The sequence below is a fragment of the Triturus cristatus genome, chromosome 8 (assembly GCF_964204655.1).
Source record: "Triturus cristatus chromosome 8, aTriCri1.1, whole genome shotgun sequence".
Classification (NCBI taxonomy): Eukaryota; Metazoa; Chordata; class Amphibia; order Caudata; family Salamandridae; genus Triturus; species Triturus cristatus.
This window is the reverse complement of record NC_140591.1, coordinates 1,626,980,315-1,626,998,576: the sequence shown is the minus strand read 5'-3', so window position 1 is coordinate 1,626,998,576 and position 18,262 is coordinate 1,626,980,315. Positions and strand designations below refer to the sequence as shown.

At 44.0% G+C, this 18,262-nt stretch overlaps 1 protein-coding gene across 1 annotated transcript in view; it reads right to left on the bottom strand.

The window, feature by feature from the left end:
- LOC146808456 (transient receptor potential cation channel subfamily M member 2-like) overlaps nt 1-18,262 on the bottom strand; it is a 694,250-nt gene that overhangs the window by 433,736 nt on the left and 242,252 nt on the right. Inside the window, exon 7 of the mRNA XM_085623563.1 lies at nt 16,327-16,518. Within this exon, the coding sequence (XP_085479689.1) occupies nt 16,327-16,518 (192 nt within the window). The remainder of the gene's footprint in view (nt 1-16,326; nt 16,519-18,262) is intronic.

Here is an 18,262-nt window from a genome sequence, read left to right as displayed (position 1 = left end):
GTTTGGTAAGGTCGCTATAGCAGCACTCTTGATTTCTGATGTACTTGGCCAAGATTCTGGTTTGATCTGGGTAATATGTACGTTGCAACATACATAGGCAGGCAATGAGGAGATTTTTCTCTAACTTTTCAATATTTGGAACGGTACTGTATTTGTGATTAGTACCCTTTTGTTATAATATTATATTTACTATAATATTCACTATAATATTTGCAACATGCCTGTTTCTAGCACGCTTCGTAGGATGTGTTGCTTTTTTTTGAGGTACCAAAATAGATTTAGAACGAAGTCAGCCGGCTCCCCCTGAAGGGACACCGAATAGGTACATGTACGTTAAAAACGGTATTTCTTCCATAATGTATAGTGCATTGTGGAATAAATACACAAAAAAGGATCCAGATTTATGACGGCCACTGAATGGGTCATTTGATCTTAGAAAGATGTGGAACAATGTGTGTTCAAGCAAAAAAGTAGGCAAGATATGTTTGACTGTGTACGAATGTGGGAGAAAGAAGCGCATGAGAGTGAGAAAAGAGCAAGCTATAGCAGATAAAGAACAGCGCAAAAATATCTATATGAAAGCGCTGGAACTGAAAAATAAAGAGATGAAGGAATTGAAAGAGAAAGAGGATAGGGAGCGTCGTCTAGAGGTAAATGACCAATACCCTGTCCGGCACCCCCGCTATCCTGTCCCTAATAAACCTCAGGATGACTCAATTTTGTTAGATCGATCTCCGCCTCCATATACTTTTCCCTCTGCCCCTGAGGACAATTTAGATGTCCATGCATCTCTCTCAGGTCAGAAAGGGATAGATGTAGAAAGTAAACGACAGACTCGCTCTCTGCTGTCTGCTGAGTGTGCGGCCACTCTTAGATCCGCTGTCTGCTGAGCGTGCGGCCACTCTTAGATCCGCTGCTCGTAAAGCAGCTTGCGGTCCCACCTCTGCTCCAGACCTTATAGTGATGGTTCAGCAATGGCCAGAAACAGAGCAATTATATTTTGCAGAGCCGTTTACAGGGGAAGTAATACTTAGTTTTAGGAAATATTCCAATGATCTAGAGCCTGCTGATATAAAATCTGATCATAAACAATTGAATGATGGTCTTTTTCTCCCGTCCCAGGTGGCCGATTTAATTAGACGAGTGGTTAAACTACGAACTGATGCATTCCGTTTGCGAGAGAAGAAAAAGACAGGTGGTACAGTTCCAGCTGAACACACAGTTCAGACCCCCGTGCCACATGATGAAGATACAGGGACAGATAAGGAAACCCATATTTCTGTAGTTCATGGAAAACCAATACGTGAAGCTGCGCATTTATATGTTCCTCCTAGGGGTGTGGGTACAAGTGACAATAAAGATTCAACTGATGCGAAGAGATATTTTGTTTACAATTGGGTTTATACTCCTTGGAGTAGAGCGGATGTTATGGCTCTTAAAGCTGCTTTGCCTGACCCGCGGAAAAATCCGGCTGCTTTTTATGAAGAGGTTGAAGGGGCTGTTAGTTCTTGCACTATGACTTTGCCTGATATTGACATGTTTTTGGGCTTATTTTGCCCCCTGATATGTGGCGATCAATTTGGAAAGTAGATGACCGCACAGCTTTTGGGGATATTTGGGTGGAAATGGAGAGAATAGATACAACAAGGGAACCTGCACAGAAACCGCAACAAGAGATATTAGACCTCCCAAAGGCCATAATAACTAAGTTGAAAACTCTAATACCTCCTAAAAAGATAGATTGAACTATGTTAGAGTCTTGTAAGCAGCAAGTGGACGAATCAGTTTCTGATTTCTTTACACGTTTTGAGGAGACATTCCATGATTTTAGTGGGCAGTCATTGACTGATGACACATGCAAGCATCTGTTCGTTGACACATTTTTCGCGAACATGTTACCAGAAATAGCTAGTCGCCTAAAGGCCAGTGAGAGTTCATGGACTACGTCTTCCCCTGTCTCCCTTTTGACTATGGCCCAGTATTATGAGCGTCAGGAATTGGAAGCGAAAGGCAAGGAGGATAAAAAGGTTAAGGATTTAAAGACGAAAGTTAGGTTGGCTCAAGTCTATGGTCCATCAGTTAGAGGTGGTGGTAGAGGAGGACGTGCTATGTATCGTCCTGGTGCACTCCCTTTTCCTCGAGCAACTTTGTCTTCTGATCAGTGTGCTTATTGTAAGGAGATTGGACATTGGCGTTTTGAGTGCCCTCTTTTGTGCGGTCAGCAGTATCAGCGAGGTACAGGAAATATGAGAGGGTGTCCCGGGAATTCAGGCTATAGGGGAGGCATGGATAGTCGTCCTAGATTTGAGGCAGTTGCACACGATCAAAATTCTTCTAATACTTTTGACAGATGGAATCAATATCAAATGTCTGATTATTCGATGGATAATCTCAAGGATTCTGATTATGCATAGGAATGCCTAGGAGGGGGTAGGGAACTAGCGAAGTCCCAGTAGATCAGAAGGGTCCCTATTTTGATGTAAACGTCTTGGGTTCTATTGATCGGTTTCTGGTTAAGCTACTCGTAGCGCTCTGTCTAAACAATTGGTTCCTAGGGCTCCCCTGTCTGGCTTAACGATAACATCGATAGGATTTGATGGGACACCTTCCCTTAGCCCACTGTCACAGCCACTTGCATTTCATGTTGATAAATTCTCTTCCGCATGTCCTTTTCTGCTTTCCCCTAACACGCCGGACAACATTGTGGGTCTCTATATGCTCAAACATTTTCGTGCGACGATACGTTGTTCCCCAGAAGGTGTGCGTGTTATTTTGAATGATAACTATGCTATGGTTGAGAAGTCTTGTCTCATTAAAGACCGATGTGGGACAAATGGTTATCCCACCAGTCCATAGTCAAGTAAAAGAGGGCGCTTCATTGCCTCGACTGCCTCAATATAAAATATCTTGAGAAGGTGAAGTGGCACTGATACGTATTGTTCAAGATTTGATTAGAGTGGGGGTTGTGGAAGAAGTCCCTTACAATATCTGTAATAGTACTATCCTTCCCATTCTGAAGAAAGACGCTGATACTAAAATATACAGGTTTATCATTGACTTAAGAGAGGTTAATAAGATTGTAGTGCCCCAATACCCAGTAGTCTCTGACATCACAACACTTCTTACTATGGTTCCTCCGACTGCAACTACATTCAGTGTAATCGACTTGAAGAATGCTTTCTTCTCGATACCTATTCATCCTGACAGCCGTTATTTGTTCAGCTTCACTTTGAATAATCGTTCCTTCAGATTTTGTAGAGCTCCACAGGGGTATACAGAGAGTGCTAGCATTTATAGTCAGGCATTGAAAAGACAGCTTGATTCTTTTTCTGTACCAAAAGGGGTGGCTCTCATACAATATGTCGATGACATCTTGTTGGCTGCTGCTACCCCTGACCAGTGTGAAGAACGAACGCTGTCATTACTATCATTCCTTGCATCTCACCATCACAAAGTATCTCTGAAGAAATTGCAATATTGTAGACAGCAGGTTACCTATTTAGGTCACCTCCTGTCTAAGGAGGGACGTGCACTCACACCAGATCGCAATCAAGCTATTTTAGACACACCAGTGCCCCGTACTCAGAAAGATGTTCATGCACTGATTGGCCTTACTTTCTTCTGTAGGCAGTGGATCCTTAGCTTTTCTCAATTGTTAAACCCTTGTTGGCCCTTTTGACTAAAGACACTCAGATGCCCCTCCCATGGACTGCTGAATGTCAGGATGCTTTCCAGCAGTTACGTCAAGCTCTTTGTTCTGCACCAGTATTAGGAACACCAGACTACACTAAGCCCTTCACACTTTATGTACACGAGAGGGATGGTTGCGCTCTCTCAGTTTTAGTACAGACACACGGTGATAAGCAGCGTCCTTGTGCATATGTCTCAGCTGTCCTTGATCCAGTCACCCGTGCGTTGCCAGGGTGTTTTCGAGCGGTGGCAGCAACAGCTGTGTCCATATGTCAAAGTCAGGGAATAGTCTTATCACACAGATTGCTTGTGTTAGTGCCTCATTCAGTCAATGCCATATTAAATCAGACGAAAACGCAGAATTTACCTAGTGCTCGCTTGACAGGATATGAATTGACACTCTTGGCCCCTCATATCACACTGAAAAGATGTTCGACTTTAAATCCCGCTACACTATTACCATTACCAGCTACTTAGTCTCAGTCACAAAAGTCTCATGATTTTATATTCCTTACTGAGGAACAGACAATGGGTCAGGTTGACCTACAAGACATGCCTCTTTCTGAAGTTGATGGGGAATTGTGGGTTGACGGGTCTTGTTTGAAGTTGCCCGATGGCACGACATCAGCTGCTTATGCAATTACAACACTTCAGACAGTTGGTGAGACAGCTCGCATCCCACAGAAGTCAGCTCAAGCAGCTGAGTTGATAGCACTGACAAGATCATGTGAGTTTAGCACAGACCTGTCTGTTAACATCTACACCGATAGCCGACATGCCTTTGGAGTGGCTCACGATTTTGGGCTACTCTAGAAGGAAAGAGGCTTCCTTACATTACATGGAACACAAATAGTGCATTCTAAATGCTTCAATAGAGGAATCCAAGATCCCTTCGACATGGAAACATGTGATGATACATTCCCTTCTTAAAAAGGCGAATGCGAACCCAGAATTGTCCAGCAACTACCGTCCTATATCACTGCTCCCCGTGCTGTCTAAAATTTGAGAAAAACACATTCACGGTCACCTAACTCAGTATGCCACAACACACCACCTTCTCCATTCCTCGCAATCAGGCTTCAGAGCAGGATTTTCGACCGAAACCACCCTACTCAGGGTTATGGAAGGCATACGTCACCATCTAGACAACGGAGAGACAGTGGCGCTCATTCTTTTGGATTTGAGCGCCGCTTTTGACACAGTATCCCACACGGTGCTTATAAATACAATCAAAACACAGGGTATTGGAGGGGCCGCCCCAAATTGGCTCACTGCCTTCCTCTCCAACCGTACCTTCCACGTTTTCTCCCAAACTGCCTGCTCTGAAGTCCACTCTTTTGCCCATGGGGTGCCTCAGGGATCTATTCTCAGCCCTTTATTATTTAATCATTATGTAAGACCATTGACTGAGATGGCAGAGAAATCTGGCTTATCCATGTTTTCTTATGCCAATGATTCTCAAATGATTTTTTCCCTATCTTCACATAACACAACTACCCCTTCTACTCTAAAAAATGGCCTAAACAATATAGCTTCTTGGATGCAAAAGAATTTTTTGAAATTAAACGGCGATAAAACGGAGGTACTGTTGTTGGGAAAACAGAAAGACCTTTGGAACCAGCAACAGTGGCCGTGCAAAGTGGGTGATCTCCCATCCCCCTCGCCACAAGTCCAAAACTTAGGATTCATAATTGACGATGCTCTTAGTATGCATCCTCAATCAGTCAAAGTTGCAGCAACCTGGTTTACCATCATTAAATGGCTGCGAAAAATGTGTTGGATGCTACCAGAAGCTACTAGAAAAACCGTAGTCAATGCCTTAATTACATCAAGGCTTGACTATGGCAATGTGCTCTATGTGGGATCAAATAAATTGGTGATTCACAGACTACAAATGGCCCAAAATGCTGCAATTAGACTTCAATGTGTAGTCCCTAAGACCATCCCCATCTCGACTTATCGATGCAAATTACATTGGCTGAAAATCGAGAAGCGAATACAATTCAAGGCACTCAACTATATGCACAAAATTAAATCCCGCAATGCTCCCAGCTACCTGCTGGCCCTGGCCAAGCCATACCTTCCTTCCCGCAATCTTCGATCAGCCACCCAAGGAAGGTTTGTTGTCCCTAAATTCAAATTAGCCCGGATGGGTGGAAAATCTTTCTCACACCTAGGCCCCTCACTTTGGAATTCTCTTCCCACTGCTCCTCGAAATGAGACAAACCATATCAAGTTCCGCAAGTCGCTAAAAACCTGGCTGGTCGATAAATAGAATGCTTTCTGTCTATCATGCCTCGACCTGTTTCTGCACCGGGAAACCCTTTTTGGGTAGCTGCCGTGCATTATAAATTTATAAACTAAACTAAACTAAACTAAACTAAACTTAGTACACAATCTCCTTACTGCTTTGACAGATCCTAAGAAAGTAGCGATTGTTAAGTGTAGCATGCACAAGAAAGTGACTGATAAAATAGGACAGGGCAATGCCTTCGCGGATCACACAGCCTGTGAGACTGCAATGCAGCGAAGTACTACATCCATGTATGTGATGAAGTCACAGGCTGAACGTTGGCATGATGCCAGGTAAGAAGTGCTGGACATGCAGCAATCTGCCCCTGCTGATGAACTAGACCAATGCTCCAAGGAGGGAACATTAGATGATGAGGGCTGTTGGAGAAATAAAGACATGACCAGGTGGAGATTACCCACAGCCTATTTACACCCTATGATTCACATGGCACATGGGCCGGCACATGTTGGAGCATCCTCCATAGCAAAGTTGCTTACGCAAGTTTGGGATCATCCAGAGATTGCCGGCACGGCTAAAAAGATAGTCCAGTCTTGTCTGATTTGTCTCCAGTATAATCCTGGAAAGGGAACACCAACTCCAACAGGAGGGTTTGCAATACCAACTGCACCTTTTGAGGTTCTGCAAATAGATTACGTTACGAAAGATAATACAGCTCTTACTACAGAAAAGGTGCTCCTAAAGGAGTTTTTCCCCAGATTCGGCGTTTGTCGAGTTTTGTGGAGTTTTGTGGAGTGACAACGGACCCCATTTCATTGGGCAAGTTCTTGAGTACCTTATGAAAGGATTATGAAAGGATTGGGAATCAAGCAGAAGTTCCATGCAGCTTTCCATCCACAATCAGCAGGGTTAGTGGAACGATACAATTCTACCCTCAAGCTTAAGTTGGCTAAAATACAGGCTTCCACATCTTTGAAATGGCCTGATGCGCTGCCCTTGGCTTTGCTATCCATTAGATCAGTGCCACATACACGATCTGGCCTCGAATCATATGAGGTGGTATTTGGAAAGCCAATAATTATTTGGGGAACTCCTAAACCACGCCCTATACATGATGTACCTTGTATATTGATGAACGGATATTTGTCTCAGTTGACTGACAGCTTGTCTTCTATTTATCAACAGGTTCGAGAAGCTCTTCCTGACAGGTCTGCGGCCAGGTGACTTTGTCATGACGAAGTCCTTCCAGAGAGCCAATTCCCTAGCCCCGAGGTGGCACCTGTTGCGCTGAAGGACTATCGGGACATCCTGGACACAGAGAGGCCAAGTTACGTCACCTGAAGAACCGGAGGTAGTCTTCACGGACCACACGATCCCTGGTACATCTCGATATCAGGTGCGACCCCGGAAAACTTTGTTGTTGAAAGATACTGGTTAAGTCACTGTCCTGGGTTAGTGAAAGCCTGAGTAGCAAAGGGGGGAACCCGAATAGCGATACCCATCTCAACCTCAGTGAAGAAACTAACGTCTGCCCAGGACTTAAGTGTGAAGATCTGCTTTGCTGTTCAACATCGAGATAAACATGCCTGCGAAAAAGAAATTAAGAGTTTGTGATCGAAAGATAATGTTAATTATTGGACTCACTTCAATTATTGCTCTCATCGCTATAATAACCTGGGTTAGAGAGAGAGTAGCTCCTGCTCGAAATTTGCTGGCTGTCACTACTCCTGTCCCTATTGAGCACCACTACTTCACTCTCCCTTATCATGAGCAGATGCATTGACAGTCTTATCTCAACAACATGCTCATTTAAATGTTGCATCACACACATAAGGCTACAAACATGACCAACTTTTGGGTGTGTGGAATGATGCCAGCTCATCAGAAGAAAGGAGGAACCACTTTTTATTCCTCTGCCATTTTCACACAACGGCTCCTGCAGAGCCTGGTTTGCGCTGCTATGGGCTACTAATGTTGCTAACATCACTGACTATGGTGTAGGAAGACTGAACTTTCAGCTAAATAGAGCCTGTTACCCTGATGAGGAAGGAGATCCACAGGCCAAAGGAACTGTATGGGAAATGGAGGAGTATCGCCGAGGAAATTCCTCTACACATTATGTTTTCCCAAACACTCGAACTGCCAAGGGTAATGGACCTTTTGTTATAGCTGTTACTAGAGCTCGAGTAGACCTGTGTGTGAACAATGTTGGTAGTATTCCCATGGGAAAAAGCGACTATACTCTGGTATTAAATATTACTGGAGTAAATAACAGCAGTTTTATGTCATCACACAATACCTACTTCATATGTAGAAATAAGGGATATTACAACTTACCCATTGGCTGGTCCGGTACCTGTTTTGTATCCTTTTTGTTACCACCTGTGTTTTTGGCACCTGCATCTTATCACAAAGACTATAAGCTGTTTAATGACGTTTCCAAAAACAGATTTAAGAGGACAATAAATCATGATGAGGTGGATCATACTGACACCGCACTGCAGCAATATGTTGATTTCAATTTGGGACTGTTCTTCTTTGTTGGTGCTGCCTTAAACAGACATTTGACACGTGTTGTAGAGGCTGTAACCAACCAAACAGCTATGGCACTTGGAAACATCACAGAAGAGCTGTAAATTGCGAGGATAGTGGCGCTCCAAAATAGATTGGTCCGCAACGTAGTGTTGGCTGACCGTGGTGGTGCATGTTGCATCATCGGGAGCAGTTGCTGTGTTTACATCCCTGATCACGCCCCTTCAGTTTTTGATGCAATCTCTAAATTACATAAGATAGCCGCTGAAATTCATCCTGATTCAGGAACATGGACTTTAGCTGGTTGGTTATGGACATTGTTTATTACCTGGGGCTGAAAACTGTTGACAATTCTATGCATATTATTTGCGATCCTACTGTCATACTGCTTAAGCATACAAAGTGGCCCAACGCTTTGTTCCCTTTATATCTCTGCTTGTATACCCACCAAACACAACGTTAAAAGTGTGAACGCCCAATATGTGTTAGACCAAGAAGTTAGCGATATGATGAAAATTGATGTGCAAGATGTTTTCTTTGTTCCTTCTAAATCATAGAAATGTCTTCAGCTAATGCTAAAAGGGTCATCTGTGGAAACCAGCAGAGAGAGCTGTTAGCATGAGCTGAAGCCATTTTGGTTGTGGAAGCCATTTTAGTTAGCCATGTGTTAGCCATGTGCTTATTCCGTCTTTACTGTTGCCTGCCCTTATATTTCGCTTGAGACATCAACTATAATTAACTTCTTCAGTGTTGAGCCAGAGCCTTGCGCATGCTTAGAAAGGCCTGTAGCTGCCACCTGTCTTAGTTTGTAAATGGCAGGCTGTTTTAACTGATACAAACAGAAATGCCTCCCCTCCCACTTTGCTGACCAATACATGTTTGTATGCCCATGTCAGTCAATAACTATTCTTGTATGTGCCAGTACCTCCCCCTGGTCTCATGCTGACAGTGCAACTAATGCATATAAAAGACCCCTGGTTTCTGTACTCCTTGTACTGCCTCATACATTGCCTGAGGATTCTGTATCGATGTAGTCCCACTCATGAGTGATAATAAACGATTGTTTTAATATTACAGCTTCTGTGCCAATCTCTATTTTGTTGGTCTGAGGACTAAAGGACAAAGAAGGGCAAACCCTTGCACTGGCGGGCCCCTGAAAAGGCTCACTTCCACATTACTACATGGAAAGGACTCATATTCTCTCCAACTAACAACTCATTTTCTTACATCAAGGTAACTAGTATGTCCCAATGTTCACCAACTGAGTGTAACAGTGATATAACAGTAAGATAGCTGAACTTTAAAAATCACATCAAGAATATAAGAGGCGTGGCCCATTTCAAGTGACCTTCTCTGACTGAGATAAGTTTGCAAGGAAGGATTTTAAGACTGACGCCAAATTGAATATAGGACATTTGCTTTCATGCGTAATCCTGAAGTGAGCAAGGTGTGCAAAGATAACATCTTATCAGAATCTTCCTCATGGATAGACCACCTACCATCCCTTAATGAAGTATTTGGAATAATCTTGCGACAGTCCAGTTTTGACAACATTCCACGTAAAATGTTGGTGCTTCCTCATATAAGCCAAGTTGTGGTCCATGTGCTGGAATTTCCAGGGCTTGAATATTACTACTCTGACGAATATTTTAGTCATTGGTTGTGTTACCAGTACTATATGAGCCATTTCAATCTCAAATTCTCTGTCAAACATGAGACCCAATATGCGGGGTATCCAAGACTCTAGGACCTCCACACATGCACTTTTTTCAGAACCTTCTGGTGGACCAACATTTTTTAAGTTATCTTTGGTTTTGCTATCCTCTAAATTGGTCACCTCCCTTTCTAGAATACTGACTTTTATTGAAATGTTTCATGATTCTTTTTGGAGTTTAAACTTTTCTCCCTCTTTGCTCCTTGACTCAGCCTTCCCGACTCTACCAATGAGTTCTTGGACGCGTTTACTTTGCCCGTTGATATCTGATTGCAGCAAGTCTGTGGTTATTTTTGTGCTCTGTGTCAGGAGGTGACTAGTTGTCCATCCATGGAGAATCAGATCTATAAAGGATACAGTGTTAGATCCTCCTTTGGTAGGTGATTCTGTAACTTGTGGACACAATGTGGTCTGCTTATACTTTAAAAAAATATATTTTGGGTCGTTTTCTTTAGGATGAACCGTCACTAGTGAGGGATCAGATAGAAAATCAGATTCTTGTTTTAGACTCAAATTAGATAATGTCCATATAATATCCCACATGGGAGCTGCTTTCTTGAAGTGAGGGATAAATCTGTCTGGTGTAGCATTACTTCGTGACATTATGATGTTTCAGAGGAAAAGAACCAATTGATTGCTGAGTTATCCACCCCACTTTGCTGCGCTTCATATTCACTATGATAAATAATTTCTATATCTCACTGTGAAGGCTGGACAATCTACATTTTATTTCCCCTTTAAGATTGGGCTTATTTGTGGCAAAAAGGTTGTACTATTTGGGCATTCACGGTTAAACTCCAACTCTCTCCAGTACCAGATAAATTACTCTCAGTACGGGGTTCCCTTCCAAATTGAATCCTCATTAGCAATCACTATTTTCCATTGTGTGGACTATGATCAAAGCAATGTTTGACCTGCCAACTTTGGGTTATCTCGCCACATAGTGGCACAGAAGGGCGCCATGTTGTGGGCTAGTTACAGTGCAAGTTCTTCCAGAAGCCCACTTCCTCTTTAAGTATTGAGATTCTCCTAGTATTTTGTTTTTCTCCAGCATCTTCTTATCTCCTGGGACTGCCAGTCTGGAATTTGATCTTCTTGTCGAAGATGTAAGAAAACTCCAAAATGAGCCAGGTGTATCACAGATCTTTGCTAAAAGCAGCTATTTTCCTCGGGCACCGGCCATGGCCCCAAACATGCTGTGTTAAGTGTATCTTTCAAACCACCTTTAGATAATTTTATCCATTTTTACAAGCTTTGTCATTATAATACAAGCCATGCTGACAAAGTACTGGTCAGAAAACGGTACAGATTGTGTGAGGCTGAAGGGTTCTTTCTCAGGCTCCGTGCCTCACAGAGGACCATGCCACAAGCCTTTCTTTGCACACATCCTGGCTCAACTTGACACTTTGACACATTATTATTGCTATGTGCCACTGTGGGGAACTCATGTGCAGACAGTGCACAAAGCTGAAAAAGTCACATCATCAACAGTGACAGCTCAACAGCATGTGAGAGGTCATGAAGGCTGCACCAGGCTGAAGCAAAAGACGAGAAAAGAATGAACTCACAGACAGATCAATTCTCGGATCGCTAGTTAGAGAGTTAGGGAATAAACTGATGCCAATGAAACCTCACCTGAGCCTCTGAAGAATCATTCCTATGCAGGTGATTGACCTTGTAACAACCCCGCTGCCTCTCTCACACAAGAGCCTGTTGGGAAATGATCTTAACTCTCCATAGGCCACTCTGCTCCCCTTTGTGTGATATATGTCTGTAGGAATCGGGCTCTTTATTTTATATTTCAAAATGAGATATATTGTGTAAAGAGTCCAGGGGTTCCCTCATGAGTGGACAGGGGGCTTGCTGTGGCAATCCCAAGGTGCTCTGCTAAGGGGTATGTGGTCGAGCAGCCTTAGGGTTATATCAGAGGAGCGAAAGATGTCTGAAAATACACACAATGGTCAATAAATGAGACACCGACTCATGAAGGAGATCCACAACAATTTATAAAAATAACAAGTATCTTTATATATGTTTAGGCATCAGAAGAAAATGTTTCAGGTAATTACAGTCTTTTCAGTTCAAAAAGTCGACACAGTGCAATTTCTGGAGGCTGCAATATTAACCTATGGGATGAAAATCATTTGCGGTTTAGCAGTTCTTGTCAGCGACTTACAGGATTCTTCTCCAGGAGTTAAGGTGAGTGGTGGGCAAGGTCCAAGGCAGCACCAGCAGAAGACCACCAGCGGCTCCAGGGCGGCCAGGTTCAGAGGTGCCAAACAGCGTAGGGTGCTGAATGTTATCATTTGGAGAACGGACGCTGCAGAAAGAGGCTGGTCGAAGGGAGTGAGAGACCAGTCCAGTGAAACCAACGAGTGGCTTAGGTTCTTGCGATGTTAGGGGATGTGGAGACACCTTTGGATGGGGCGTACAGGTGCAGAGGGTCATTGGGGTCTCAGGTTTCTCCGTCCGGCAACACTCGCCGTTGAGGGGGCCTCCCTACAGAGGCTGCAGGCGACGTCGGGGAGTTCAGGAGGAGTCACTCTACAGTGGACTTGGTACCTTGAGGGCTTGGGGACCACACTGACACCGTTGGCCCTCTAAGTCACGGTCTGAGGGGCTCAGATACAGTGGTGTTTGGTGGCATCAGATTTTGGCAGGTTGGAGTCCTCTTGGTCCTTCTTTTGCTGTCTGCAGGATGCAGGGGACAGTTCTGCTGTTCCTTGGGAGGTTTTGATTCCTGGGTGAAGGCTGGCAGGTCTCCAGGGTTTTGGGGACTCAGCAGCTGCAGGACAAGTTGACTTTTCATACAATAGGCGAAGTCAGCAGGCAGGCTGGCAGGGTTGGCGCCAAGTCAGTTGCTGGGTCTTCTGTTCTTGCGGTAACACTCTTCTCGCCCATCTTCTTTCTTCAAGTCATGAGGCTATCTCCGTTTGGTGCCAGGGGCTACCCTAAATACTCTTTTTAGGGGAGGGTAGGGTAGTAGCTAATGGGCTACTGACCCTTGGGGTCCCTGCATGCCCTATTAGACCACTTCCTCTTGGAAGTGGACATAACACTGTCCCAGAATTCCTAAGTGTGCCAACACAAAGATGGCTACTTCTGAAAAGTCATGTCCACCTCAGTTTAGCCTTCCTTAGTAGTGGTACTAGCCTGAGGGTGGCATGCCTACCTGTTTAGCTAGTTTTCCCATCTGTCCAGGTGCCAAGGGGGCTCTGGAAAAGAGGGCTGGCTTCCTGTACTGTGAGGGGAGCCAGATACGAATTTCAAAGGCGGCAGCTCTTCGAAGCTTGCTGGCCTAGGAAGGATAATCAGCAGGTCGTCCTGAGGAAGGAGTGAGACACCCTCTTCCTGGACAGTCAAATGGCTCTCACCCTAGGAGCTCAGAACAGTGTCTCAGGTGGCAGGCTGGCAGAAACCAGTCGGGGAGCACACCAGAGACTGGTAGATTTTTAGGGGGCACCTCTAAGGTGCCCTCTGGATGCAAGTATTGGTAAATCCAACACTGGAATCAGTGTGGATTTACCAATACGAGATGTTTGATACCAGACATCCCTATTTTCAGTGACACCATCATGTAGCTGGGGAACTCGTTTCCAGCAGAGTCCAGCACATGTCTTAAGATGGCTTCCCTGATCACTTGCACTGGCAGTCACAGGACTGATCAGCACAGGGGCATTTCTGCTCATGCAGGTATGCCCTCTCATGTAATATTAAGCACCCTGCCTTAGGGCTGCTAGGCCCTGCTGTATGGGTGACTTACAAATATCACATGCAGTGTTAGGGGACATGGCACACGGGGATGTGTGACATGCCGTGTTTTCACTTTTGTCTGCACCAGGACACACAGCTTGCAATGGCCCCCTTACTTGTGCTTGGTGAGGGGTCCTCTAGGGTGTCACAATTTGTGCTGCAGCCCTTGAGGACCGTCTTTTGTACCTCAGGCCCTAGGTACCAGGGGTACCATTTACTAGGGACTTATAGAGGGTTCTAAAGGTATTGCAAATTGGAGAGACAATTGTACAGTTTTAGGGAAAGAACATTGGTACTGGGGGCCTGGATAGCAGGAAGTCAGTACTCTTCAGTCAAAGTTGCATCAAGCACCAGGAAAAAGGGTGTGGGGGGGAGGAGGGGGTTACTGAAACAAGAGCACCGTTTTCTACAATGTCTGAGTCTGCAAAAAGACAATTGCATTTCTATTCACTAATGTAATAATGAGATAAACAAGATACCAAAGCACTCCCCAATCACTAATTAAAAGAACACTTTTCAATATTTCTAATATTTTAGCATTGTTTGGTATATTCACTCTACAATTGAAAACAAAAGCCAAATGGTTTGTTGAGTGTAGCTTGTACTGGAATCAGGAAAAGACAGCCTACACATGTTTCGTCACGCAGTGACGTCTGAAAGGCTAGATCAGCAACCAAGTAATGTCAAGAAGTGTAGTATTCAACGGAAGTCAAGATATTTCTTTGGACCTATCTAGTAAAATGATTCCTAACTGCATCAAGTAGTCCAAATATTCTTCTTATATAAAAAAAATAGGCGTCCTTAAGAGCGGATATTATCCACAGGGGAATATCCTGGGCCTCATTTATGAGAAGTGACACATTGCTGCGTGAAAGCAGCGATGTGTCACTTCTCAGTGCGCCCTCCTTGCGATACCAATGATGCGTCATATTTATAATATGACGCATCATGTCGCAAGGAAGGACAGATACGTCAGTATAACTGACGTATCTGTCGGCGCAAAAAGTGGCGCATTGCTGGAGTTGTGTCAGAAGCCTGACGCGTAAGGTTTTGACGCATTGGCGTCCTAGATTTCGCTGCGCCACTCCTACGACCATTTCTTGCGGAGGTACGCCCCCCCTGCATACATTATACCTGGCGCAGGTATAATGTAGCGCAGGAGTTTACGAAGTGACGCATCTACCTAGATGCGTCACTTTGTAAATATGGCGCAACATGGCGCATGGTTTACGCCACTGGTGCGTCACAAAAAGTGACGCACCGGTGGCGCAAAAGTGACGCAGGGGCTCATAAATGAGCCCCCCTGTGTTTAAACCTTGGTTGTGTACGATGTCGTTAGTATCGGACTGGTTCAGGCAGAGGGAGTCATAGTAAGTCCCTTGCATCTGTTCGGCGTGGGGCCGCATAGGACGTTTCTTTAGCGTCCCGGAAAGCGTATTATATTTGTTCCTTTTTAATGGTGATTGGGGAGTGCTTTGGTATCTTGTTTATTCTATGTGTACACAGATGTATTCTGTACTGCTGTGCTTTAGGCATCCATGGAAGTACGGAGCATATATACCAAAAAAAAGCACACAAAAAATATGATATACACCTCTTCACAATTGTGGCACATTATAAAGGAAGTGCGCTCCGTAGAACTACTACTTCCTGTCCTATTTTTTAATGTAATAATGATATTAACCTTTTCACATATAATGCTTTAAGGAGTTCTTTTGATGTTACTAGGCACTACAAATAAAAGGTGTTACTCTTACTTATCTTAATATGTCGACCTTGGAAGAATGAAAGGCTGACTGACCTTAAGAGAATAGGTCAAACACAGATGTCACAGGCAAAAACATATATCACTGAGCTCTTGTTAAATACAAATAGCTGCAACAAGTTTGCCTTTTGTACAATATACTGCTACTGAAAATAGGATTGCAAAATATTAACTTTCTTAAAAAGGTACCTCGTGAAATATGAACAGCATTGGCAAAGGCAACGGGGCTGTCTTTAATGTACCTGCAACCATAATGTGTAAAAAACGCAAAAACACAATTTGCTCTGTGCCTCTGTGTAAACTACCTATTGGATGCCTACATGCACCACAGCAAGCTTAGGGGATATAAGACATAACACTACTCGGTTTGTATGCCAATGAGACACAATAGCCTGACTGATGACTTTGTCAGTGCTTGTTGCTGTTCTCAGGAATTGGTAATTGACCTCTGTTCATCAAACACTTTTTTGGGGAGCCACAGTGAAACACCTGATTGTGTTCTTCAAATGCCAGTGCCCAGGTACAAGCAGATACCCTACAGTAGAAGCCTGACTCAACACTGGGGTGCTGTATCCTCCAAAAGCAAGCACAGCACAAGAACCTCCTTTCTAGCGCCCTCACCTTCCTGGTCCACTCAGCAATGACCTCCTCTGTGAAATGCTCCTCAAAGAGACCGCTGAGTGTGTCCTTCATGAGGGTTGTGGTGATCTCTGTGCTCTTCAGGTTGCCCACTCGGGCGATGGCATCTGCAACGCGCCCGGAGCCCTCCACCACCACACACGGGGTGTTGTTGTTCATGGATTGATGGATGGTCTGAAACCAGGACATGCATTATTGGTATATGTTAATTCTACTCCAGTGCGATCATTGTTATTGATAACAGAAATATCTTGGGACTTCCTAACATAAAAGGATCAATATCCACACAGAAAATGCATTTGCCCCTTTACACAGGATTCTCACTACTTCTGCATCCAGAGTTATGTTGAACCTAAAAACAGATGGCAAAAAGCACCTCAAAAGTATGAGTGCGGTGTAGCATTTTTAAGGACAATACATAAAGCGATTTACACATAAATGAATTAAAGATATTCTACTGAAATGTGTTTATTTTAACATCAAAATATAGGCTTCGATTTTCACATGGTTGCTGCTTTCTGCAGCCATCTTTCCCTGCACACAGTCAGCTCTCATGCACTCAGCACACAACAGTTCTTTTGTAACCTATGTTTTCAAACACGATGCCATCCTCTCATGTACAACATGATGCTTCGTTCTCAAGCTTCGTTTTCATGCTGTGTCAGCAGAGTGAATGTTTCCAAAGGTCTCACCTGTTGGGACCACAATTTGACTCTCATGAGAAGTTAACCTTGGTTTTTAACAATCTTTGTACTATCTACTGATGAGTCCCAGAAGCACTGAGGATGGGAACTGCATGATATGAATCTGTGGGATAGAGCTGACAAATATCATCTTATACTGCATTGATCTTTCATGACTGGATGGGATTTCAAGACCTTTGGACATGCACACCAGATGTATGAATCGCATTGTATTTCACCCAATAATATGAGCCCTGTCCAGAGGGGGTTGGGCTCACTCTCCCCTGATCTTTAGAAGGCGACGTCCTGTCGGTCTGACCTCTGATTCATAACTCATTCTTTTCCTTAGGGTGATCTCTGCTGGATTCTTTCCATGCATTGATTTTCAGCTTCTTGCTATTTTATTGGTTTAAGTGTCTAACTGTGTGAGTCTAGCAGTTGGCCTGTGTCTTGTGCTATGATTATAGCCTCTAATAAACCTTCCTGGCTTTGGCTTTAATACTTGTCTGTTTTTGTTTCCAAGGCCAGTGTGTTTCACATTCAGACTCTGAAGTGTTATCGAGCGTTGAACTGATTTGAATGCCCACATCCAGCGAGGGGCACCAAAATCCGAAGGGCATTAACACCGCTCATGGTTCATCGGTAGCGCTTTAGTTAGAGAACATGGAAAAATGACACATCAAGTCTGCAAAATCATACATTTCCTGGCAATGTTGTGACATGGTGTCATACTTAGTAATTTCACAAAGTTATAAGTGTGCCACCTTTGCAAAATATCAGCAACTGACAGCTGGTTTTGCAGGGCATCATTCCCCCAAAGAACTGCTTCACACATTTTTTGTGTTGGAAATCTTTGCAATCTTAGGTAAAATTTACAAAGCCTGCGCAAGTTTGAAAAAATGTTCAGGACAATTATGAAGGAAAACCTTGTAAAATGTGCATTCCCCTCCTATAACGCTCATGCAATTTGTTCTTTTTCAATCCCCCGCACCCCCACCCCCAAGATGACCTACAGCCCCCACGAGAGGTGGAACAAAAGCTGAGAGACCAGCTGGGCGAACGCCCTCAACATCTCCAACCATGCTATTGCCACCAACCTCAAGCAGGAAGTGAGAAACTTCAACACATGGATCAACAACTGTGCAGACAGCATCGTCCCCATCAAGAGCAACATCCAGAGAATATTCTCCAAAAAGGCCAGCTGGTACACCCAAGAACTCAGAACAGTGGAACTG